The 26549-nt window shown below is 38.1% G+C and overlaps 2 protein-coding genes across 7 annotated transcripts; one reads left to right on the top strand and one right to left on the bottom strand.

Annotated features, from left to right (window-relative positions):
• Positions 1–204: 204 nt before the first annotated feature.
• On the bottom strand, positions 205–26511 carry LOC107266701 (uncharacterized protein DDB_G0287625). 4 transcript variants are annotated; one of them, XM_025083927.1, is made up of 10 exons: positions 26220–26511; positions 20362–20680; positions 14077–14190; positions 13630–13992; positions 13226–13522; positions 12721–13120; positions 12141–12602; positions 11635–12016; positions 9722–11502; positions 205–9635 (listed from the first exon to the last, which is right to left on the bottom strand). In XM_025083927.1, the coding sequence occupies exons 2-10, from the start codon at positions 20599–20601 to the stop codon at positions 9562–9564; spliced, it is 4113 nt and encodes a 1370-aa protein (XP_024939695.1). In that variant the 5' UTR covers positions 20602–20680; positions 26220–26511; the 3' UTR covers positions 205–9561. The 4 variants fall into 4 exon arrangements, with proteins under 4 accessions (XP_024939695.1, XP_015592934.1, XP_015592935.1 ...); XM_015737448.2 differs by lacking the exon at positions 26220–26511 and having other exon boundaries at positions 20362–22792; XM_015737449.2 differs by lacking the exon at positions 26220–26511 and having other exon boundaries at positions 13226–13519; positions 20362–22792.
• LOC107266703 (CDP-diacylglycerol--inositol 3-phosphatidyltransferase) lies at positions 23052–25432 on the top strand. 3 transcript variants are annotated; one of them, XM_015737454.2, is made up of 5 exons: positions 23052–23166; positions 23321–23455; positions 24321–24609; positions 24688–24851; positions 24932–25432. In XM_015737454.2, the coding sequence occupies exons 2-5, from the start codon at positions 23410–23412 to the stop codon at positions 25084–25086; spliced, it is 654 nt and encodes a 217-aa protein (XP_015592940.1). In that variant the 5' UTR covers positions 23052–23166; positions 23321–23409; the 3' UTR covers positions 25087–25432. The 3 variants fall into 3 exon arrangements, with proteins under 3 accessions (XP_015592940.1, XP_015592938.1, XP_015592937.1); XM_015737452.2 differs by having other exon boundaries at positions 23088–23228; XM_015737451.2 differs by having other exon boundaries at positions 23107–23248.
• Positions 26512–26549: the final 38 nt, after the last annotated feature.

Genomic DNA, 26549 nt, shown 5'->3' with positions numbered 1-26549 from the left:
CAGACTATACTTTATATTCTTCAAGAATGTTAACTTGGAATTCTGCGATCCATGAGATATAGTAGATTAAAAATTTTAATATCAAGTATCTTGGAAAAGAACAAAAGAGAAGGAAAATAGAAATTTCACATAGCTAGGGTGTAATTAGGGATCGAGAAGGGTAGATAAACTGGAAATGTCGTACACAGTATATAACACAAGAAGTTTTTAACAATATTATTCAACTTATATTTTCCAGCGGCCATTGACCATGGTACAATCTTTTTAAATATTTCTCATGATTAGTCGTTTCTTCCTTGATTCTCATTCCACATTTATAGACCTGCTTGAAAGCCGAATACCCATACCTCACGAGTCAAATGGACAATTGGGAACGAGGCCAAACATTTTTCAAACTGAAGCTTTCGGATACGTTCCAAAATTCACTGCTAGTACTGCGAATATCGTTATGTCCCAGCTCACCTCTATGCAATAGAGCGTGGAGACCCAATAATGCCCACAATGTTGACAGTGAATTTCAAAACGTACTCTTCGTAGGCAGGCAAGGAAATCGATATGACATAAGTACCGACATAATTAACATAAGCCAAACAATAAAATAGAGATAAAATGCATTGTTAAAAATGAATGATCATCCACCAAACGTATCATGTATTTCGGCTATAATTTCATTCTTTGTATTTTTATCTTCAGCAAGTCTCCTTAGCTCTTTTAATTGGTAATCAGTAGCCACTATTGAACCATTGAATATTCATTCCCTGTTGGATAAACGAAAATTTGATATCAAGCATCATTTTGAATATTTCATGGAAATGCACTATTTCTGTGGTAAACAATGAGACTTGACTATGTCGATACCATGCATTTTTCCATTAAAGACATACGTTAGCTATATCACATCACAATGTATCGTAGTCCACAGACTCGTCGAGGTTTCATTCGGCTTAAAGTTAATAAGGAAAGAATGTTAGGGCAACGATCACAGATGCACTGATACAACCATTCGTACAGATGGAACGAAAGTTTTTCATAAACTTACGGAGTCCGGCACAATTTTCGATTTTTTAATTTTTTTTTGTTCATGACTAACAGTAAGGACGTAATAGCACAGTTACTGAAACCGAAAGTGCAACAGTGCACTCGCTGTCTCTGTAACTGCATAACGTGAGATAAAGGGAAACAAAATTTCCCTTTTTGTGTCAATTGAGTTTTACAAGATAGGTATAACGACCATTGCATTCTGGTATGAGCGCAATGTTTCGTGAATGACAGACGAAAGTAGTGCCGCCATTACGGCAGTGCATTAAATGGAAATCTTACAATGGAAAAACTCAATAATCATGTAAATTGGAACAAACTCCAAGAAAGAGAATGAAATAATAGACAAGAAGCAAAATTTTTTCAATTAAAATGCTAGCGAGTACCACGGTGCACTCTCCGTCCGCCAAGTTGTATTTCGAGAATAGTATTTTTCTTGTCAAGTAAATCGTCCAACCGTTACAGTGTGGATTAATCGCGAGTTCTAAATTTTCCCGCCTTTTCAACGGAGCTCAAATGGCGACACTGTTTCTCTTGTTGTCAATCAAATAATTCAAACAACTGCGAACCCTCATATGGCGATCATTTCGTCCACTTTCACTTTCGCACAGTTTCGCATTGTAACATCCCCACACTTACCCTTAAACTCTATGCGTAGGTAAATGTAGTGCGCTATACGATTAATGGCTACTACGAGTTTTCATTCGCAAGTTTTATACAAGGGTTCAATAATTTTCGAATGTCTTCTTTTTCCACGCCTTTTTTTTTCCTTTCGGTTTTTCTTTATACAACAGCAAAATGGAAATGCGTGAGGACTGATTTGGATGCTCCTTTTTAAATATTTTATTTATATTATCCCTCGTGCCATCGCTTTAACCTTTCGCTTTTAAAGTTGCCTCGAATACACTGAAACATCGTCGTGTCCTCTTTTACTTTTACGCATTACACATTGTCTTCATTGGACACAAGCAATTAGTGTTTATATATTCTGCAAAAGCAGTTTTGCGCATAGGAAGCGCATTTATCAGTTAGCTTTCTTTTGTTTAATTACGGATCGAATTTAGACCGTGACTTGGTGGTCTTTTTGATTACACGAGTTGATTAATAGACACACTTCGATTAATGAAATTATCGAAACAGTTCGTTTACACGGATTATTTCACCATCTCGTATGATGATTCGTCGTACCCTAATTAACGAAAGTCAATTAATTGCTCGTCGTCTCAATACTGTCATTCATTACTGAGGAATTAAACGTCTAGGCGCGCGAGAATAGCACGCGCGAAGAGATTAGTTATTTTATCGGGTTGCATTTAGTATCTTCCTTTCATTTACATTAAATATGGCTTAGCGTTTGTTTTCTCACTTTTCTTTTTTTTTTTGGTTCTTTTATAATTCTTTCCTTTATTGTCTGTATTTTACAAAAACAAAGAAGCAACACTGAAATATTGCTTGACTGGGCGTAACTTCACATACTTCTTCTCTAATCTTCCTGTTCATCTTTATTCGATCCGTCAAAATATCGACACTCATCCGTTTACGCTATTCTGATTTTCACGTAGCCGCTCGAAGCGACACTTCTAAATACAGTGGGGACTATAGGTACTATTTCACAGGTGAATGAAACACTGGCGCGAAAAGTCGATCAAAACCACACCCACCATGAACCATTCGAACAATAGAAAAAGAAAAGAATAAGCGAACGAACCGACTGTGTTGATTCATAAACGAAAATATAAGAATGTACTTTAAACTGAGGATATTCATACAAAATTGCAAAGATAATATAATAGAAAGATTTACAGGACTTTTGTCAAATTTTTATGTAAAAATCAACAAGACCATAGCGCAAACGAAATTTTACTTGTAATCTTATCTCATACACGTTGGAACATTCGGATCATTAACACCACTTATACCTTTCTGCTACTTCATCCCTTTTACGATAAAAGGACAGTGCTTGCATTAATAATAATAATAATAATAATAACGTTTAAACGCTAGCGGAAGGAGACTAAACTCGAAGAATCGAACATTCGAAGAATGCAAAATATATATGAAACGAAAGTGTAATTAATGAGAAAACACACCTTCTGACGCATACATACCGCCTCACACGTTCAACATCAAAGGCACCCACTCACCCAAGCAACACATACGCAATACGCATAGCAGAAACGCACGCACGACGCACATGCGCGCGCAATCGAAAGGGTAGCTGTTCACTTATGATATTAATATACGTTAACATCACGCGGTTAAACGGTATAAATGATTTGCGCCCACATTGAAAAAAAAAAATTAATGAAGATGGATCAAAGGAATGTCGCAGTTTAAATCGTCACGTGATTATCTGCTTTTTTTTAAATTTCTTTAAAATCGTGCTTGCGATTATCGGGCACAGGAAGTATCAAGTATTCGCGATTGTCAAGTGTTTTTCCGGCGTGACGCAACAGACGGATGACCAAAAAAAAAGACGAAATGTGGTAACGTCAAATAAAAAAAAGAAAGATAAAGGAGCCGCTACAACGAAGCTTTACGAAAGAACAAAATTTGGAAGCTAATAAAAAGGCGAATTCTTAAGTTCCTCGTCTGCACGAAATGAAAATGGATTACGAATGAGGGAGGGCGCGTATGCGACGAAAACTAAAAGCAAAAGGATCGATTTGACTGATTGATCAATCAACGATTCCTAGTGAGCATAAAGTTAATATATGTAAGAGGAAGTTTTGCAGTTTGCCTCCGCCCGAATCGGAGGGTCTAGCTGGACGATCGTCGTTCACAAACGTAAAATGAAATGGGAGACCGCGAATTGTAAACTCGCACGGCAGTAATACATATACAGGACTTTAATGACGACTTACGGTGTAATAAATCATATTCTTCTTCGTCTTCCTTATTTTTTCCTTTGTTTTGGATTAAAACCCCTAGAGGAATCAAGTTCCAAGTAATTAATCACATGACTTTTCTTTATTTGGAGTGTGTGTGCGCGACAATGAAATGGGAGTGGGAAGGAGAGTGGGTAGGGAAGCGGATGAACAGCGATATATATTATCAATATATGCATATATATATATATATACGCCAATATACATATATATATATATATATATACACACATACATATTGTGAAACAGGTAAAGCAAACGAATTCATCCAAACAGAATTTCTTCTACGCCCATGAAAAACCAATGGATTATCCGCAAGCGTGTTGACGGTGATGCCGTCATGGGTAAGTTTACCTATGAAATTCCGTGCTAATAAATCCAACGATTTATTCCTCTCGAGTCTCTCCGCGTATATCACAGCGACGCACGCAAAAGCCCGTATGACTTGCAGATAGAACAGCGTAAAGGCCAAATGCCGAGTACAATAATGTTAATCTCACGGCGTTAAAGAGGAGGGGGGCATGTCTGTTTTACGCGACAGCATTTTATTTCGTCACACCCTTTTTTTTATCACGCTTTTCTTTTTTTTTTCCATACATATATTTCCCACAATTTTCATCTGGTGTGTATCTCGTTACATTCCTAACTGTTTAATTTGTGTGTGTATGCATGTAATTACTCATGCGCGCGTCTGCGTGTGTTTCCTGCATTCGATGCCCTCGTCGTCAAATGTTCGTACATCTTTTTGAAATCGAAGCTACGGACATTGGTATAACAATGTGGCATATCGCGATGGCTACAGCAGACGCCATGTATTCCGTGGAAATGGATAATAGGAAATATCACAAACAAGAATAAATTTCGGTATTCGCGATTCTCTGCCATAGATCATAGAAGACAGAGAACGTACGCAAAACGGTCGCACCGACTCGCCCTAATACCACTTGTTGTTCGAAGAATAAAAGAAAAACTAAAATCGAGGCGAATTTAACGCTTTTAAGAAATAATAACAATAATCGCACTAATCCAACGATCCAGCGAATACGTGGCATCTCTTAAGAATACTTCACGACAGTGATGAGAGACGCTCTCGCGAGTATTGGCCGATGCGTATAGCGAGTGCCGCCATAATGTATCATGGACGATTCTTTAAACTGAAATCACCATGAGACATTTATCTTTCGTTTCGTACGATTCGCTGCGTTATTCGTTCTCGTTAACAGGAAAATATATGTACTCGTATAGATTACAACACTTACGAGCGTAATCGCATAAGCATCGAACGTAATCGCAATGACGTCCAGCATCTCCACGCACTAGGCATATACGTTCTACCCGCAATGGGACTTTGGCAACATACTAAACGTTGGCAACAAAACACCCTTATTTTTTTTTTTCTCGCATTTTACTCAACCAATCGGCGCAGCCTTCAATTAAAGTACAGACACACAGCAGCAGACATACAAACATACAGATGCACAGGCACGCACGGATGCAGCAATCATGCACGACCGACATACATTCTTCCAAATAGTCTTTTCGAATTTCGCCTAATTAATTAATCAATAATAATAATAATATAATATAATAATAGTCATCAAACAGCTCGACAGTATTATTAATAATTAATAGTAGATAATTATATATTTATATATATATGCGTGTATGTATATATATACAGTACAGAAAATCTTGTACGCTGAATAACAAATTGTACGCTGGTACACAAGTTACTCTGAGATCGTCGGACCATCCTTATTATTCGCGACGCTCGCACTTACTGATACCCGACGTCGCAAAGCGCCGCGTCAAAGTGCCGTCGGATTTAATTTTACGAAAACCGGCACGTGTCTCATTCTCGCCTTTGACGCGTGTGCTATTGCGCGTCTATATGTATACAATGTGTAGATGCATGGTCCTCTTTGCTTAATTTTCGTTTCAAGTACATATGCGTTATTCGTCGCTTCATTCTCGTAGTATTGAGAAAAGAAGAAGTAGAGAAAGACACTTTTTTTTATTACGAATCCGGGCAACGGCGCCAGTCCGTGGCCGGTGCGCAGTAATTACCATAGCTTAAAGGCGCTGCTGAAGCACCTTGATTTTTCTTTCATGAATGCAGTTGTTGCACAATGGTGACCACCACCGAAATAGAGACGTTAGGATCATGTGACAATGATTTTCAGTCGTTTGTATTGAGTGACCATGTGATCAGTGGATCATTGTGCAACGATGCTTCTTGTCACGTTCTAAATATTTTAATTTCATTCGTTTAATGCTCATTTTCACATTCCAGTTTTATTTATTAACTCGCTCAAGGCTGCGCCGTCGGCTGGGATTATTACACGAACGCATGTTATCGCGTAAAACGAAAACAAACAAAAAAAAAGGAAAAAGAAAAAAATGAAAAGAAAGAAAAGCGAAATCTTTTAAATTTGGTAATAATGAAAGATTTTATGAGTGAAAGGTATAATATTAAAAAAAAAAAGCAAAGCGATAACTTCAACGGGATGATTTTTCCTTTTTCCTTTTAGCACGTACAATTTTGAGAATTCAAAAAATAGCTTAGAGAAAGTGAAAAAAAACAGATAAGAAAACAAATTTGAAGAAAAACAACAAAACAATGAATTTTGCAATTAATAATTATTAATTATCATTAATACTAAACAGACAGTACATCTTCCTCTCATGCTCTCAGGCGAAACCCGTCCAAGGTAATTTATCGTTTCAGTTTTACCTTCTGTTTCTCTTATAGGGGATTAGGTTGGTTGATTGATATTGCGAGGGAGGAGGACGAATCAGTTTTTTTGCAATTTTTCAAGTTATTCCGTTTTATATTTTTTTGTGTATTACTGGCTCATGAAGGTTGCTGCTCGAATGACATTCTAAATAACTCGAATTCTTGTGAAATATTGATAAAATTTGAAGCTGAACAACGCAGGCGTAAAATATTATGCGCTGGAGTCTATCTTTTTCATTCTTTTCTACGTCTTTTTTACCAACGGTTATTTGGAATCGCCGATAATTTTTATTCCAAAAATCTTTTAAAAATCTATCACCGTGCAATAAATTTCTTGCCACCTGGATAAAATGTTCTGGCTTGAAATTAAATAAAGACCTAATTGATATACTACTTTTAAGTAGCATAATGTAATCCGCAACAACCAATAACCTCCAAAGAACAGCAACATCATTATGCATGTTATCGAAATGACATAATCGAGGAATTAAATATTAAAAAAAAAAATTAAAAGCTTGAAAATACAAAAATGTCTTCCAACCAGTCTCATTATCGTTACCTGCACTTTAAACAGACATTGTGCTACTTTTATTTCACTGCTTTACTGTTGAGACGATATTGAATATCCTACCAGTAACAAATCCAAAAATGTTCTCAGTAAATATTGGTGAACCATTACGTATTCCAGTATTTCGATAATAAAGACGTTTCAAAATTAGCAGTTGCTTTTATCTTTCCTAGAATGAACACGGCCTCCTTGCTTTTCCCTCTTTTCTACTAATGAAAGCTCAAGGGTTTCAGTAAATTTCAATGTGAAACAATAACAACAGCAGCAACAACAATAACTAACAGCAGCAAAAGCGGTAACAACACCGTTTCAGTTACATTGACTATCGCAATACCCAGATACAGATCATATCTTTTATATCATGGAATATTTTCAATTTTCTACACATGATACATAATTGAAGAAGCACGAATAAGATGGTTGAACGATATTGAAAAAAAAAGCTAAATAACGGATAGTTAAAAGTAAGTTTAAAGTACCTGCGTAAACGTTATGTATTATTATGAACTGTGGGGCTTTTGAAATATATAAAATATATTGCCAATCATTTTTACGTATCATAAATTCGAGCAGCAACCCCTAAAGTTGTTAGAACAACTAGAGCAACAAACCCTATTAGAAATGGACTACACTCATCCGCACTCTCGCGACGCACGATCACAAGCAAGTTATTTCTATTGAATTATCGTTACCAGTAATTCATAATTGGTTATTCGATATTTTATTAAATAAGCGAGTTTGTGTAAAAATTTAGCGCTTTTTCACACACACACGCACTCCATCTGACGATTCGCGGTTTACTGTCAGTAATATTTCCTAACAAATGTACGCCAGTCGAAATTGGCTTTTCTTGCGAGAGTCGCTTCTGTGTCCTTTGCCTTTCTCTTTTTACCTTTCGGGTTACTTTGCTACTGGTAAATGTATCTTCCGCTGCGAGTCATCCAAGTCGCGTATCCATATTGTCACAGTTATTAATTTCCACGCGCGATTCACACTATATTATCATTTTATACAAATATCGAGCGTGGATGTGACGTTCCCTCGTCGCAGTTGAGTCCTTCGCCAGAGGCTAAAGCAGCTTCCAGGTTGTTTCAGGCATCCAACAATTTTTTATTTTTTTTTAATTTTAAAAATTTTCTTAGTTTTCATCACAATTCCACGACCTGCCGGCGGAGAGATATAATACGGCAGTTCACTTCAAAAGCACACAGTCCTCTCTCTCTCTCTCTCTCTCTCTCTTGCAGTGCGCGGTCTCTCGTGTTTCTCACTCGACTGTGCGGACAATGTATCACACTGTTAGACGCAACTGTTAGCGTTATTTAGGAAACCGTGTACCGCGTCGCGATAATTGTTTGCTTGATGTTGTTCTTAAATAACGAAGAGACGCGTGGTAGTTGATTGCGAATGTCCTTCTTTGCACGACATCGTGTATCCTTTTTTTTCATTATTTTATATCATTTTTTGTCTCGTTCTATTTATCTCGCATTACTTCATGAATCATGGAAAATAAGAAAGGAACGAAGAAGTTCCGACGCAAATTAATTTTTTACCTGTCTCGAGCAAGACGAGAGATGGGAAAGTAAGGAACAAAGAAAGAAAAAGGAGATACGGAAACAAAAAATAAAAGGAAACGTTAAAAAATTTACACCGATCGTTGAAATATTTACACGCGCACGGTTTTAATTCAAAATAATCAGAGATCTTCCTTCTGCCTTTTTCTTTAACCTCCGTATGAGGGCAGGGGGGTAGTTAGCTTTTTTTAATTTTTTTTTGTTTTAACGATTTCATCTCGAGACACGTAGACTCCTCATGACTTTCTCTAATATATATCTTTTTTTTTGGTTAGGGCATTTTCACGGGATTTTTAAGTGATCCACGCGTTTACGAATACGTTAACGCTTAATTTGACAGTTTTTGCCCAATGTCTCGTTAGGACGTAAGAGACAAAGGCACGATTAGCGCCGCGCCTTATCACTAGCCGTTATCTCATGTTACGATGGACTATTATATATACATTTTCTTGACTATATCGACCGAGGCACTGGAACACGCCAACGTCGTCACGCGTTCGTCCGATACGAATCGAAGAGACGAATTGCTGACGCGTCTCGGACGTCAATTTTCGATTTCAACTTGTAAGCAGAGTCCAGTAGGGCGAAACATTAATTCCCATTGGGGATGCGTGCCCCTATCCGTCACATACGGACAAAGTTGGTCTCGCGCCAGCGATAAAAGCACTCTAGAGTTTCGCGATTCGCGACGAGATTTTTTTACCAAATATTTATAGCAGTTTTCATCATGTTACTTGTCTAGTGTTTTAAAAATATATCTCACTGTCCACTGTAGTACTGCACACGACCTGTCGCGGCAGTCATAGGTATTTCTCGCATAACGGCTTCCCACGCTGTTAGAGAAATAAAAAGAAATTAAATGATCATTGTACTTATAGTCATTGTACTTATAGCCTATTAAGAAAAATATGAAACTTACCGAGTCCAACAAAGCTGACGATTTTGTCGTGATTGTATGTCTGCACGTTGACACCATCATCCGGTGCGATGTAACGCGCCGAGAAGTCTTCCTTAGGTTGATGATGATACTTCTCTAAAATGCCAGGTGGAGGTGGTGGTGTTGGAGGCATATAAGGAGGAGGATGAAACCGTGGTGAATATCCCAGATATGGAAGAGATGGCATCATCATGTGAGGATGATGCACTGGATGATGATGATGCTGTATGTGCGGATGTGGGTGCGCATGATGCGGATGTGGAAGAAAATTCGGTGGATATTTGTCGAACCTATGGGGAGGAGGGGGTCTGTCGAAATTTGGTGGTGGCTTATCGAAGAAAGGCGGTATCACTGGAGAGAAAACCGGACTGGCAGTTGGGGTTGCTTCTGAGTCTTCTGAGAGAAGAAGTTCCTCATTAACGTCAAAACCAAACACAAGCTCACATGGTGAATCACTATTTCTGAGTGGATCCGAAGAAGTCATCATGTCATCCATGATTACTGGTGGTCTGGAGGATGTGTTCTTTGTCTTGCTTGCAGAGTGTGATTCTGTTATGGATTTCTGAGATTGTTCCTTGTCCACATTCTTTCCTGATAATTGTTTCGACTTTCTTGCCTCCATATCATCAGCCTCCTGCTTTGAATTTGATGACTGAACGTTGCTACTCTTTCCGGTCTCGTTCTTCGTGCTGTTCTGTTGATGATCCTTTCCTTGTGTAGTCCTGTCAATTTTATTAATGTTTCTCGTCGTAGCCTCAGGATCAGGATTGACTGCCTGTTGCTGCAGAACTGGCCTTGTTTGATTTCTGGATTTGTTCATTTCAGAATCCTCTTGAATTGCCAATGGTGCTAGATTTTGAGCATTGCTGATAGATTTCTTAGATAAATTGTCATCGTGTTGTACCTGAATTGGTCCACTAATCAATTTCTTCGTGTTATCCTCGTGTTGCGGATTCCATCCTTTTCTGAATTCTCTTGGTTCCTCATAATGTGGTTGTTGCTGATTTTGAACATTTTGCTGATAGTTTCTTCGTGAGCGTGGATTATTATTACATCTAGCATTCATATTGGCATTGGTATTAGCATTGGTATCCTTGGTTGTGTTGTGATCGTGTGAATTATTGTTTTCTATTTCGGGTAAAGTATTGCTTACAATGAAATTGTTCAACTTCGGTAGCAGAGGATTCACAGGTGTACTGTCGGAATTCGGACTGGAATTGTTTGAATTCGCGTTCTTGTTTTCTTGTTGTGCGAGGCTCTGATGCATCTTCTCGATGTCCTGTACATACTTGAACACTTGAATATTCTTGTTGATGGCTTCTTCGTTAGCCTCAGCTTTTTTACTCTCTGGCGAATTTTTAGTTTTCGAAGGTACGGGCGAAGGCGGTTTTTCGAAGCTCAGACTGAGACTATTTTGTACGTGATTCGAGTAGGCAAAATTATGTTGTCGTATTTTCCTATCGGAGTGTTGTAACTCATCTAGACTGGGATAATAATCTTGCGGTAACTTGTCCGGTTCCGATGTTGCCTTAGACGGCACACTTGGCCAGGATGCGGTATTGAGAACATTCGGGACCATTGTAGACATATTCAAGACAGCACTCTGTGACATGTTAATAGTAGCCATCCTAGCAATCTCGGCATAGCTGGCTTGCGGAGTTCCGCTTGACGAAGTTGCGTTTTTCGTTAAATTGTGCTTCGTTGAATTAGAAGTCACGGGCAACGAATGAACCGAATCTAAGTCGCTGCTGTCGGACTTGTCACTGTAACAATAAAATTGCATTTTGTTTCTTCCAGACAAATAGTAGAGAACCGATTTAGATGAAACAGAGCGTCTAAACCATTTATTCAATAAATAATAGGAGTCTGAAATAGATACAGTGAATCACATTTACCTTGGAGGCATACTGCTGGCAGATTTCCGTCTGAGCTCCGGTGAGAGAGGAGTCCGATATTCTGCGGTAAATCCTCTCGATCGTTGAAGATAAGACGCGGAGTTTGCCAAATTCTGCGCTCTACTACCACTGGAACTTCTGCGTTGTTTCTTACTCTTTTTCTTCTTCGTCACCACGTGGAATTCCGGTTCCTGTTCCGGCTCTGGATCTGCAATGATTTTCTTGTTGGAGTGTCGACGGGTCGCGTAATCATCACCAGTGTCGTTGCAGTAGATGGATTGGCCTTCCTCGGTTCCCCAGGACCTTCTGTCACCGCGACAATCAATGGTGGCATCGCCGGTGCTTCGCTGCTTTGCACGTCGCAAAGCAACATTTATGGTTCCTATAAAAGGAAACAGAAGATACAGTTATCGATCATGTTACATTATCGTGTAATGAAATATTATAAATAAAACATCTGCCGGATGTGTGCTATTACGAATATTCTTAACGCAACTCAAACTCACCCTGTTGACTGGAAATACTGCTAGCGCCACTGGAACTTGTGTTTTTCTCAGCTGTGAGATCCTCGAGTTTAGTCTTGGAAATTTCTTCAAGGGAATTGGATTTATGTAACTTGGCCGGTGTTTCTTCCCTTTTGGTATCCTTTTCCCTAGCCCTTGGTTTTGCATCAGAACTCGTTTTTACCCTCACGGCATTGACAGCTTTATCTTTCTTCCCTTTGGAGTCCTTGTTCTCAATAAAATTAATTAGAGTGTCTATATCCTTCTCGTTACGATGTCCTTTCACGGTCTCAGCTTTGTAGACTATCACGTTAGGTTCTTGATGGGCGTACTTTCTTCGTGATTTCTTCCGTTCCCCATTGTAACCCTGAACAGCATTTCCATTCTCGTCCAAGGACTTCTTTTCACCGGAAGCAGAGGAATCCTTCATAGTGATGTGTTGAGCCGTTAATCTTGAAACAGCTTCTACGCAGACACCGGAAAGCCATGTTTATTGACAATGTCAGAAGGAACAATAACGAGAGATATTTCGCCACGTTACTCCCAAGATTAAAGAAAGACGAAAAAGAAAATAAACACTCACCCATGGTAATGTTAGGCGATGGCCAATTTACAGGCATCACGGAATAGACATTCGGCACGAGAACCTTGTTCTGCTGAGTACTAGAACCACCCGATGTCCCACCGACAACACATTTCATGCTGTTATATGTAGGAAATGATAAAGCTCCCGTTGGTTCAGTACCATTAACAGAAACTTTTGGTTTATCTTGTTTCCCGTTGTGCTCGCGTATTGGAAATTCTATGGTGGTGTCAACGGGTGTTTGAGTAATATCGAAGGTAGCACGCGTTATGAATTGAACCGGTCTACGTGGTTCGATGATTTTCATTTCAGTCCCTTCATCGTCCTCGGTGTCCAGAGAGTGAGGTCGCTGGGCACCGGCTCCTGTGACTGTCGCATTATGTTCGCCGATGCCACTGACCTAATAATACAAGAACAAAAATAACAAAAATTCAATCATTTCCCGACAGCGGTTTCAAAGTTTATACCGCAAAAATAAACACGTTGTCTCCAGGAAGTGTCTTACCTCAACCTCGCCCAAATCGATTACCATGTAATCCGACTTGTACTCCGGAGGTGGATTGTCCGATTCGAGCATCTCATTTGTCCCTTGCTTTCCCTTGGACCCCCGTTTCTCTCGTTGTTCACTGCTATCCGGCTCTGTAGGCCCACTCTGTTGCGTGCTTTCCCTTTTATTATCTTTCTTCTCTTTATCCTTATCCTCGCGCTTCGAACCGCTGTAAGACGGTTTATCGAGGGACTTGGATTTTTCCTTATTGGTCCAGTCGTAAGCAGAAACAGCTCGTTCCTCAGAGAATCCCTTCTTTACGTAGTCCGCCATAAACACAGTGGCCATGATTAGTTATCAAAGTCAGATTACAATTATATAAATACACCTACCTATCAGTTACGTATCCAACTAATGCATACCTTCTTATCAAAGTTGAATTCTAAATAAGCTAGAGAGGCAAGACTATGCGATGCGTTCACGTTAGAAGGCAGCGAACCACCTTCGCGTTGTCTAGCCGATACACTGGGTCCAGTGTGTTTCTTGCCCTTCCTCCTACCGCCTCCGTACGTATGACTCGATCCAGAGGTCAGATAAGCAAAACTACTGTCAAACTCTGAATTGACAGGCTGTGCTAAATTCTGCAAAGAACCACCGTGGGTAAGACGTTCAGAAACTGAGTCCCGTTTGTGTCTTCGACGATTCGAACCAGGTAGGCAGCGTGAATTTGCAACAGCACGACGACCTTCCTCAGTTTCGTCGGCCTCTACTTCTTCAAGAAGTTCCTACGAGAATAAAATTCAATAATCAATTTACATCCTTGTACATCGATACAGCAAAATTTTTATCAATTTCACATTTCTACATACCTTAAAGAGATTGGATTTTCCTTCACGGTCTTTGGGACACTTGTACGTTATGGCTTCGTCCAACAAGGCGCGCAACTCGCTATCGTTCAAAGTGGAGAGAGTCGCTGGTTCCTCCTAAAACACAGAAACAAAAGGGATCCTGATTCATTAAAAAGTAAGCAACAAGAAACACTCCTGCAAATGGCATTTCGCAAGATTGACACTCCACGCAACGTGTGACAGGTACAAAGTGACGTCAGTCTCATGTAATCGTCAATGACTAGCCGGCGATCTTACTGGATACCGAAAGTATCTGACCAGCATACCGGTGGAGAAACGTGTTACGATTGATAAGAAACTTTTGCGACTGTCTCTCTCGGTTCTCATGATAAAAGTGCAATTAAAAACGAAAGAAAAAGGTAGGACTACAGAGCAGCAGTGTCCATTATGTAAGTTACCACTGTATATATAACCGATCATGGGCACAGCACACTATGTACTATGTACCCAGTAGTCGCGTGGCCTTCTTTTTCATGTATTCACAAGCCCTGCAACTCTCCACTCTTAATACTAGCCGATAAAACGCTAGAAAAATGATAAACCCCACTCGATTTCACCGAATCTAAAATCAGAGCCACGCTCCCGTAAACGATTTATACAAATTAGTTAGCTCGTCATCCACCAAAATTACATGTGACTAACAGGATAAGTAAAGTAACAATAAATTCTTAAAAATGTCAATCTCACGTAATAATATTCCTAGATATCTCTAAGCGATTCAAATGCATCTATAAACACTGCTTGAAGTACAGTATAGAATGCACGTACAAGGTTTGTCTTGCGATTGACTGTTCAATGACAATATTAACCAAGGCTAAGAATAATTTCGATGTAAAGCAGTATATTTTAGTAACACTTTTACTCCAGGATACCAAACCACAAACATAACAGTAAAATCAATTGGTATCGATATTCGACCTTCTGTAATAAGTTACTTGAAACATTAATCACGAAACAAACGTATTCAATGATTCATCATCGATTACAGTATAGTTACAGGCGATGACGAGGTGCCGAAGCAAGCATGTAAAGAGACTTATCATAGTTTTACAGCAAGAAACATTCGTAACAGATAGTTGAAATTCGCTGCATCACACTGGGTCCCTCTTGGCTTCAAACCATGTACTGATACGTATAGTCAAATGTATGTCGCAACAAAAATCATATGTGCTTGTTGTCAGCTCGCGTTCGCGTAAATATGGATGGCAATAAACAACGTGTCACGGAATATTTGCAACACGCCGTAAAATCCTAAATTAAAATCATATCGGTAACTTCCGTGTTTCCGTCAAGAAATTCATAAGGATATACAAGGGGCTCTGGTCTATAATAACATAGAATACAAATACCGCATGATGTATTATAATGCTATGTCATTTTTCGATTCTTGCGTTATTCGCTCGATGGTTGTCCAGAATCTTGGGAACAATTATGACTCGAGAGTTCGCATTTAATTTATGAAGAGAAAGAAACAAAATTGCGTAATGCTGAGAGTCGGGACCTAAATCTACGGTATGAATGAGGCCTGCGAATATGGCGCGAAAAACGTGTTTCAGAAAACTACATTCAAATAAGGAATGTGGGTCGTCTAGACGATACGAAGGTTTAGGTGTCGTGTGATTCACTTTGGAAAATAATGATAAACATCGAGATGTGTCCAGTGAGATCTCTTTTTCTTGTTATTTCGTTATTTCTACGAGTGGATAGTCTTTCGATTAGTTTATATATCTTTTTTATGTCTCTCCATCAATTATCTACTGTATTTCACGGTATCTGCACAAAAATTATATTCATACCATTTTTCATGCTACTACGGGTATCGCGCCGCATAAAAAATGATCTTGGTTGTTGTGTCCTGTGATTTTTATTACGCGAACAGAAAGAAAGTAGTTCACGAGTAGATAAGCGAGGATGTAGGTAAATTCGTAGGGTAAATTTAAGGTTTCACTTATTGGATCTGGTTGACTGATATAGTGGAAGCAAAGAATACGTCGTTGGCTGTGTAGCGCCAGTAAGTATAGCAATTCTGCTACTGTCAGTATATTATTATATATTAGGTAGTATGTAATTACTACTCATATTGCCATCCATTATTCGTTTGTTTTCCCTTTGAATTAATTAACAGGTTTCGGATGTTTATTATGTGAGACGAATTTCTCATTAATCTTTGAACGATTAAACTGATACCTAGGACGTTGGAATAATCTGCTACATTTAAAAAAAATATAATATTAGTTAAACTTGGTGTATATCCGTAATATATTGAATATCACCGAGATAAAGGAGTTCCCGGTGTTTCTCGGTCCATTGGCTTCTTGTTAGAATGATGTGGCTGAACTTTTTGTTAATTATAACGAAAATTGTGCTTGACGAGTTGCCAACTAAGAGCCAATTGTCTTCGTGGTTTAATCGGTCTTTTACTTGTCTAAATTAAACTTGACCCATATACCGACTATGGTAAAATGTTTCAAAAACAGAGCAAATGTTTTACTAATTCTAAATGTAAATACAGTGAAACTTAGATAACGCAAATCGCAAAGGGAAACGAAACGGCCTATCGGAGTTTTCAAGTTATAGAGATGAAGCGTTAGAAAATTCGAAGATTCATAGTCTTATAGAGATTTTTAACTTGTAGAAGTTCGTGTTATCAAAGTCCCACTGTAGTATCGATTATAGTGGGAAAACGTGGTAAACTTGAATTATGTACGTCGATAAAGACGAAATGAGTGCCGAACGTCGACGCACGATTATGGCTAATGAAGCTTCTGTGGTGGAAGAGAAAAATATTTTACATGAAATACTTTTTAATAGTTTTCACTTGAGGGAGTTAATAACTATTTTGTGAGGATATTTTGATAATGGGAAATGCTTGTCATAGGAAAATATTAGTAATAGGTATTCAAAGCTACTTCAGCATATCAATTTACAAAGTCTCTGTATGAAATAACATTTTATCTGGAATGATAATACGATTAATGCTATCTACTCTGGTTAGATACAGACTTGACATGACAATAACCATATATGCTGGCAACAGAGTACCTAAAATCCAGTTTTAGTTCTATCTCTTGTAATTTACAAAAATACTTTATTCGTAACGGAGTGTATAATATTCATACTAGATATGAATAATTAATCATATTCTGAATTAAATTAATTGTGATTTATTATTGAAAATGTATTAATCTAATAAGTGGAAACAGACTTTGCATTTGGATTTACCAAATATCACATTTACATTTGGTTTCACAAATATCTAATTTCTTTAGAAACAAATAAGACATTCCAAATCAAGTAGTAGCACCAAGTATATATCAGTCTGCTACATTTCCATATCACATTAGATTATGAAAAGTCATTGTTTCAAGAAGTACAAAGAGGACATTTTAACCAGTTTCCCAAGGATTCGAACAAAGAAATTCAAGAATTCAACCAGAATTCTTAATAGAGCAAGTCAACAATGTTCAATCTGAACCAAAAAGTATCCTAGAATATTAACGTAAACTTGTACAGCCACTTTCTACCAGAGTAAAAACAGCCATCGTCCAATTGCAACGTTTGTCAAATGGATGGAAAGATGAGAAGGTAAGCCACGATGGCAGTATTTCTATAAAACTTACAGGCAACAGAAAATATGCTGGGCAGTGCCGGCATGGAATTTATATTTTTAGAGGGCACCCGGGTCGGCGGCTGCAGTCTTGGTACCCGTCTCGTTGTATCCTTCTCGCAATCCTGCCCACTCAATCACACTTTCTTCCCTCAGTTCGTCCCGTACGAATTTCTCGCTATTTTTACATGGCACCTAAGCACGAATCTTTCCCACACGACCCAAATATACTAATTCACGACATACACCCAATCACTTCATAGCACCAGACCCAATTCGGACGAAAACGCAAGTCTGCCCGAGGATCACAATCGCTATTTCAACGAGCGGGCGCGGCGCGCTCTTCTCAGTATGGCCGCCGCCATTATACTGGGAACACGGCCTTTTCAGGGATGCCTCTAGCAGAGAAGGGGCCCTCTGCAAAATGGCAATGGCAAAACTAGCGCGTTCGATTTAATACGTTGCACGCCTGTCTCATCGACCATGTTGTTTTCTTGCTTCGCTGCTCACTTTTGCTTACATAGCATACACGTCTCTTGTAAAACGAAGAATGATAAAAGTTTTCCATGATTGTTGGGTCTAACAAGGAGTTCTCATAGGAGAGGAATTTCGTAGTAAGCCTATTATTTTACGAAGTCACCCTTATTAGTTACCTGCAGCTTAAACTAAGTTTGTTATGATTCGGAATGAGGATAATTCAGTAATATCCTATCCGGCTAGCTTTACGAGATCACTTAGGAGAACGAAATTCATACGTTGGATGAAGTAACAAACATTGCGGTAGTCATATGTCTACCATAAACTTATACCGCGATAGGTTTGTTCTCGTTACTTACACTTTCTGCACTTTTTGAAAAGTGACATCTAGTAATATTATTTTCTTTTCGCTGCACTAACTAACGCCGCGAAACCTCACAAAACGGAAATAATTTGTAACTAAGCGCTAAAACGTGCGGCTACAAATATCACTATTTACGCTATCAGCAACTGAGATATAAAAGACAACAAAACTAGAACAACGAAAAATAGGGGTTTCCACATAATCCTTATCCAACTTTTGCAACGAGTATCACTTAGGAAAATTAATTTGATTAAAAATATTCCCGAAAACATACCTCGTCTTTCTCAAATGACGAGATGTCACGCAGTATCAACCTTAACCCGATTATATCTAAATGGATACGATTTTTCAGCATTTCAATGAATTACTTGATACGGTTTACTGTCACTCGTGTCAATTGTACCACCGTTGGTGTACGATGCGTTCGTCGTAGTCACCAAATTCGAAATGTTTTCCCGTATATGTATACAGTAAGAATACAAAAGGAAAATCCCCCCTCCGTCCCAAGTTTTGCGCGAGCAGTAGTGGAGGCATAACGGAACAATTTTCGACATTGTTATCTACGTCCCAGACGCTCCCGGCTGGTTTAGGCATAAATTCGCCAGCTGCCAGGGTCTTTGCCGCAGTGAACTATTGTTCGCATTGAGCCGGGAAAAGTACAGGTCAAATTTTTTGATGCCTCGTGCCTTTGCTACGGTCATATACATTTGTTATATATACGCAAAATAGAGACCCCTGCCTAAAAAATATCTTGATAGAATGGTCGTAGTGGCTGGTAGTAAAATAAAAGTTCCATAAAATATTTTCAACAATGTTTATAAATAATTACAAAATAATATAAGTGAAATTGAGAATCCTAAAGACACTAGTATATTTCTCTGTACATTTTTCAAGATTTCGACGATGAAAGACAGGAAGTGATACCGGAACTTTTGTCAGAGATTTAAATTTGAAAATTTCAGAAATCCTATAATTTCTTTTTGATTCAAAACGTTGTATACGAAGTCCGCGTTCGAGCATATTAGTGGAATGTACGGCAAAGCAGAATGAGACATTTTTATCCGTAACTACGCGATCCTTTTAATTATAAAGAATTGCAAGCACCGAATTCAAACGGCCCTGAGTCTGCATAAGCGAGGCACTTTGCCAAGAAACTATTCGCAAGCCGCAATGCCCTAACGTTGTCGATTCCTAGGCCTTTCCAAATGCTCAGCAACCAGTCTTGAGACTGTCTTGTGTTATCAAGTGGGTTCTATTTTATTGAATTTTTTCCCCTCATTTTATCTTTACAAAATTGATTGTTCTCCATCAACATAATTCCATTTCCGATATATGTTCGTAATATGAACCGAAAGCTTTATGTGTTCTTGTGTCAATAATAAAGTTGCAATTTCTGCACTGTGACAGTAAATCATTATGGACTGTTAACATGCATGTACACAAGAACCTATACAATTACTCATATGCACGTATAATAGTGCGTAAAGCAACGCCCTTGTGCGATACATCGATTTCTCTATTTTCTTCCTTCAAGCAGAGTATCTTGCACGTGAATTATAACAAAGATATCATTTTTCTTCCAATATTCTAACAATTGATACATCTCATGGTGATTATACATATATATAGCTGATTATAAGATATATATATATATAAAGATTTTATATATATATATATATATATATATATATATATATATAAGCTGATCTTTCTTTGCTTTGTTTTTTGAAAATATATATGTATTATTTCAATCTTCTTTGATGTACTAGATGCATGGTGTTATTAGGCGATGGCTCACCTGCTTATTTTCAAAATTATTAGTTGTGATGCCCTGTGTTGTATTGGCCTCTGCAGGTTCTGTTGTATTGAGAGGAGAATTAACAACGGTTGCAGTGGTGACAGCAGATTCTGTACTGGTATCAGATGCAAGATTAACTCGGTTCTCAGTTGTCTTATCGGGGGCTACAGGTTCCTGACGATGATCAGGCCCAGGGGCCATTTTGATGGATATTGACAGAGCAGTGTCCACCGTGCTCATATCCTCTTCTTCATTCCTTGTTTTGTAGCTAAGGCCTGATGGCCATGACTCGCTGGCAGGTAGTAACCATCTACGCTGCCTGAAAGCCACAAACACTCAGGCAAATTTTACTTGCAAACAGACTCTGCTTTCCACATACAAATGTTATTAGCCGTTGCTTTGAACGTCATAACGCTTTGACATTTATCTCAAGTTCCATCAGAGACAGAAATTGTTGTTGTTCACACTTTTCCACGTATTCTACAAAATTACACCATTGTTTGGAATAGCCTGTTTCACTAAAACACGAACAAAAGTCACTGTTTCATCAAGAATACAACGAATTCTCTGATTCTAGCTCTCAAAAGAATTTCACAATGAAATTCAATAACGTCCGAATAAAACAAGTCAACTTCTCATGCTTTGCCAGATCGCGACGTTGAACCTAACCTAGTAAACCACTCGCACCTTCAGATTATTCGTCGGCTCTTATCCGGTGCAAACTGCCATTGAAAATGGCACCCTTTTCTGCCACGTAAAATCGTGATCATCGATAAATCGAAAAGGTTATTTTGGCAGCTCAATGCACGAAGACATATCTCTTTCTTCCTTCAAAGAAAATTTCGAAAAAACCCTGTACTTTTATCCTGCCCCATTAAAACATCCCCCAGAGACTCAGGAAGTTTAAATTTATGTAGAGAATATAAATGGCCGTTTTTCACAGTTAGCACACGACGTCAATTTTTCACGATGATGCTTAAAATGGACACCACTGCTTTGCTTATGTCACTCAAACAACTCACATGGAGTTTTTAGCAGAGTCCGAAGGAAGGACATGGAATTACGTGTTCGCGTTGTTAGGACGTTCAAAAATGCTTGAGTGACATGATGCACTCAATAATAGGTTGAGTACGGACAATTCCCACATCCAACAAGAATTCTCGTTGATCTTGTTTATACGGATAATCAATCTTTTAATATAAATTCAGTAGTATGTATACAATTTTGTACAGTCACAAGATAGCCCTATGTAAAACACAGAGACAGGGACAAATCACGCGTTCATCTTTGAATGGAATTAAAAACAAGATGCTTCAATCGCTCACGCTCGAATTCGAGATATCGATGAGTTCAAGATGGCCACCGTCCCGACCGTGTATATAATTCTCATTCATTTCCACATGAGATGTAATAACTCACTATTTTTTAAGGAAAATATCAAAGTATCTTGCCTCTAGGGACACAAAAAGTTTCCAGTTTCCACCTATAAACTCTCCAACGGAGAGACACGTTTCTCAACCGCAATTAATGAGAGTACAACTTCATTTCACTGTTTTCACTTGTGTCCACCTCGATGACGAAGGATGAGATATACTCGTCCTCATGCACAGTTCCATTGACACTTAATGAATGTTCACAGAATCAAGTGCACTGCTGCTTAGAATTCTTCATCCGGGAACCGATTGCTCTGATCCTCAAGAGGTTATCGATCGCTAACCAGAGAGAGATTTACTTTTCATTTTCTCCCTATTCAATCCCAAGAAAGAGAGCACGATCGGCTCGCTAGATCCCTACGCGTAGACGACTCAGCCGGGTTACCAAAATGTCCAGGTGTATCGACAGGTCGATTCACAACCGTGTTTACAAGTATCGCGCACTGCCTTTCAACGTGCAAAAGGACTTGAGGCTCCAGCCGATGATACTGCACCGTGCAAAGGAGCTGCCGTTCACTGCTACTCTGGACCTCGGCATTCGACAGCTTTGCCACGATTAGACCCACGCAAGTCGACCTCACCGTCCTCCGTGTCTCCAGAGATGGCCACCAAGTATTTACAACACTCGACAACAGCCTGGAGACCAGCAAGAACTCCGTGAAAGCCTACGCTCGAGGTTTTCTCGCGACACAATAAACGATCGCTTTTGCGCAGAGACACGGCCTACCAGCCGTTTGGCCTCCGAAAAAGTCGTCTGGTTTCAGGGATGTGATATTCGTACCTGGAACCCCAGCTTGAATCCGGTAGCTCTATGACGTACTAAAGTGGTACTATTCCATGACAGCTTTTATATAATTTTTCTTTCTCTCACGTTTTTGTTATAATTCACTATTATTAAAGTTATGTAATGCCTAATGCATGTCATATAACTTAACAAGAATTCCATTCTATGTACCCTTACACATTATGTAAAATACAAATTACAATGATGGTAATATTCTGAAAAATGCTTCTGTATTAAAGCCCCTGTATTCTTCATGTGTATATCATGATATTACAAGCTTTATTACTAAGAAAATACGATAACCAATAATTCCATAAACATAAGACCCGGCCCTTCTTTGCTATTTTCAGATCTTATTGTTTGTACTACCTCAGGGCATACTCCGCGATAACAGTGTAAATTATAACGGCCCTGTGTCCCTAGCTACGTCACGAAGATCGATAACTCTCGAACTCGAACAAGATACTCAGCGATACGAGTTTTCCTTTCGATTGCTGGGATGTTCATTGACGTATTTAGTGACAAGCCCGGATTGTCGTGTAGAGCTAGAGAAGCGCACAGTTGAAGGGAGGTAGGCCGAAAGTGGACGTACGTAGTTGTCCCGTTGGTCATTGTATTTCTTCTTTCTCTCTCTTGCCTATATAGAGAGCGTAAGTCGTGCACGATAAGTGTAAGAATATAGTGCGTGACATGTACGAATTGCTCAACGTCGATAACAAAACCAAGCATAATTGTTTTTCAGAGAGCACATTTCTTTTTTGCCATTGAGAAAGAAGATAAGTCTGCTTCAACACTTCTGAGAGAACAGCGAGGAACAGACGAAACTACAGAATGACGGAGACCGAGAATATTTTCCTCTTCGTTCCCAATATCATTGGTAATAGTAGGACCTGATAATTATAAAAATAACGTTTGTTACTTGATTGCTTCAGTTTTATCAAGGTTCACGATTATGGATTTGAAGTATTTTTTTATATTTGAATTTTTAATAATGTATATCCATAAAGTATACGTTGAACGAATTTTGGATATCGTAAGTTATTTATAATTTGTTCCAGCATACAGTTTCCAGACGAAAATCATATGCAAATTAATTCCAATAGAACGATCAATCGGTTTAAATCGATACTTAGCGTTGAATTAACTTGTGCGATATTTTCAAGTTATTGAGTCGGATTTTTATGTAGAATCTTACCCTGGAAGATTATTAGTACGTAAAAGTATTACTTCGTAATCGGATTTTATGTACTGATATACACTAGAGTGAAAAATTGCTATTATTGCTCTCAAATCTTTTTTTACGTTTTGAATATATCTCGTGTTCTACAATCGGACTCAAACTTTGTACAATTAATCATGGTGTGCAATTAATAGAATAATTTGTAAATCAATAATTATTGAAACAATTATGTATATATTGAGAGTTCAAAAAAATATCTTACAGAAAATTATACCATTGAAATAATCCGCTGTGATAGGATTATCCTTTGACATAGAACTACTCAAATATAAGTGTGTAACATTTGAAAGACTTCCCTTATTGATTAATGTCTTGATGCTATCACTTTATGTAACAGTCCAAGTCTTGTCATATAGATTTCTGAATGAGAGCTTTTTTTTTATTGTATTACACTACCACAATTTTTTGGAAATACAAATGTGAGATTGATGAATACTAATTTGAATGAAAATCATATCATATCCATAATTCATCCAATATAATTAGTTTGATATGTTAACAGGATATGGCAGAATAATCCTGGCATTAATATCGTTTTATTTTATGCCAACGAACTATGTTATCTCGTCATGGTGCTATATCATCAGTGGACTGCTTGATGCTTTGGATGGTCATGCTGCCAGATATTTTAATCAAAGTACCAGATTTGGTGCTATTTTGGACCAGTTGACAGATCGTGTTGGCACTATGTGTCTTCTGGTGACATTGAGTCAGTTTTATCCAAGATACACTTTCTGGTTTCAATTGAGCATGGCCATTGACATTGCCTGCCATTGGATCTACTTGCATACGTAGGATCCTCCAGACTGTCTTTTTTCTTCTACCATGTCTTTACTTTTATACCAAAAAATGTTTGTATTTTCATTCAGGACTCTGCTACAAGGGAAAACAAGTCACAAATTCCTGGATATGTCTGAAAATCCAATAATGCGATTATACTACACTAATCGTCAAGTTCTCTTTGTTATGTGTGCTGGTAACGAGGCATTTTATGCTGCTCTGTATCTTCTGCATTTTACCGAAGGACCCATTTGTAAGTAATATCAAAAAAGATTGCCTTTCAAGTATAGAATTCACAGTTTAAAGTATTTTGATTTCTTTCAATTATTTCAGTGGTTGGTATAAGTTTGATCAGAGCGGTGGCATACATCTCAGCACCCATTGCTTTTGTGAAAACTCTGATTTCTGTGCTCCATGGATATGTATCGTGCATCAACTTAAGCATTATTGACATCAAGGAACGCGAAGCTCAGCGTAAAAGAAATTAAGCTTTATTATTTAAATTGAATGTTCTAGTCGATAATGTTATAGCTCGATGTACCAAGTACAGAATCACTAAGAGATCTTACCTTTGCCATCAGTGTAACAGACCAATCAAAGGTATCATTTGGTTTTAACCAAATATACAACTCTTGTACGTTCCAAGTTTTCCATTGTGTTGATAAATTTTTGATAGAAGTTACAACAAAATATTTATGTTTACCAAATATTGTCTAGTTGGCAGTTCCTAATAGACAATTACATTTATATACAGCCACCAAGGAACTTGGTGTACTTACATTGCATTTTATTAGGTTATTTATAAGTTTCAATAAACATTGTACTCTCCGTGGATTTTTAATAGATTTCTATGTATGATACAGCTGAATCGAGTTGAATAAATCATTTACAATTAGATCATCCATGTATAATTAAAACAATAGCTATTTTTTAATAAAGAAATCAAAGTGCTCTTCAAAATGGGACTCTGGTATTGCCACTGTAATCATACAGCAGTTGATCACATGCATATATAATTTTACCACTTTTATTTTCTTAATCAGTTGCATACAAATGTGTTTAAACAACAATATTGTTTAACAAAATAATTATCTCTAAAATGTATCTTTTAGAACTTTCTAAAAATAATGGATTCTCAAAAGTCCAAAATCAGACATTCATATAAATAAAAGCTTACAACCTAATGACTGAACAAATCTACCACGACAAGTTGAAAGCTACTCAAAACTTTGTCAGGTATGGACAATAGAGGAAAACAAAAGACATTGGAAACAATCTATTGTAAAATTATCTCATAATTCGGAGTGACACAGCACAAAGTACATATATGTCCAAAATGCTTTGTGCTCAAAAGAACGTAAGGGAGATGCCTTGTCACTGGGAAATTTTACGTACTCATTCAGGAATTCGCTATTAAAACATTGTATAAAAATACGCATAGCGTATCATTCGTCCAGTAGCAAAGTTAATAACCAAAAAAAAGGAGCAAATAGGGACAAGCTTGCAATAGTGCGCAATCAGAGAAAAATACCAATAAACTGCCAGAAATATCATTAGACGTCGTTTGTGACACGTAAAGAAAATGTTAGGAAATAACGAAATAAAATGACGTGAGACTAACCTTAAAAAACTCCGTCTCTTGTGCGACTTATCATGTCCAGTCACGTTTAAGCGCCATGTTTTCACTTCAAACGTTCGCGCATGTTGAAAAGTTGAAACCAGTGTTTTCGAAGTTACGATGAACGAATGGGAAACGAAGTTAAAGAAAAAAGTAAAGACTAATTCACTGCTCGACGCGAACCGATCCAAACGAAAGATACGTTGCGAGCCTTTGGAACGGCTTTCGTACAGCGCACAACAAACGTTTTTGACCAACTAACCGATTGCAATTATTCACAAAAACAGACGAGAATCGCAGGACCGGCTCGTTCTTGAAGACGAGTGCTCGCGC

This window comes from Cephus cinctus, unplaced genomic scaffold, assembly GCF_000341935.2.
Source record: "Cephus cinctus unplaced genomic scaffold, Ccin1 Ccin1_scaffold0330, whole genome shotgun sequence".
In the NCBI taxonomy this organism is placed as follows: Eukaryota; Metazoa; Arthropoda; class Insecta; order Hymenoptera; family Cephidae; genus Cephus; species Cephus cinctus.
Note: the sequence above shows the minus strand (reverse complement) of the source record. Positions and strands in the feature narration are given on the sequence as shown.

What these genes read in the sequence shown, in the direction of transcription:
- LOC107266701 (XM_025083927.1), bottom strand. Translation starts at nt 20,601, where the DNA reads ATGAGCACGGTGGACACTGCTCTGTCAATATCCATCAAAATGGCCCCT. An exon ending in TCGATTTGGGCGAGGTTGAG is followed by an intron (nt 13,121 to 13,225) that starts GTAAGACACTTC and finishes TTGTATTATTAG; the next exon opens with GTCAGTGGCATCGGCGAACA. An exon ending in CAGTATTTCCAGTCAACAGG is followed by an intron (nt 12,017 to 12,140) that starts GTGAGTTTGAGT and finishes TTCCTTTTATAG; the next exon opens with GAACCATAAATGTTGCTTTG.
- LOC107266703 (XM_015737454.2), top strand. Translation starts at nt 23,410, where the DNA reads ATGACGGAGACCGAGAATATTTTCCTCTTCGTTCCCAATATCATTG. An exon ending in CTTCGTTCCCAATATCATTG is followed by an intron (nt 23,456 to 24,320) that starts GTAATAGTAGGA and finishes ATATGTTAACAG; the next exon opens with GATATGGCAGAATAATCCTG. An exon ending in CATTGGATCTACTTGCATAC is followed by an intron (nt 24,610 to 24,687) that starts GTAGGATCCTCC and finishes ATTTTCATTCAG; the next exon opens with GACTCTGCTACAAGGGAAAA.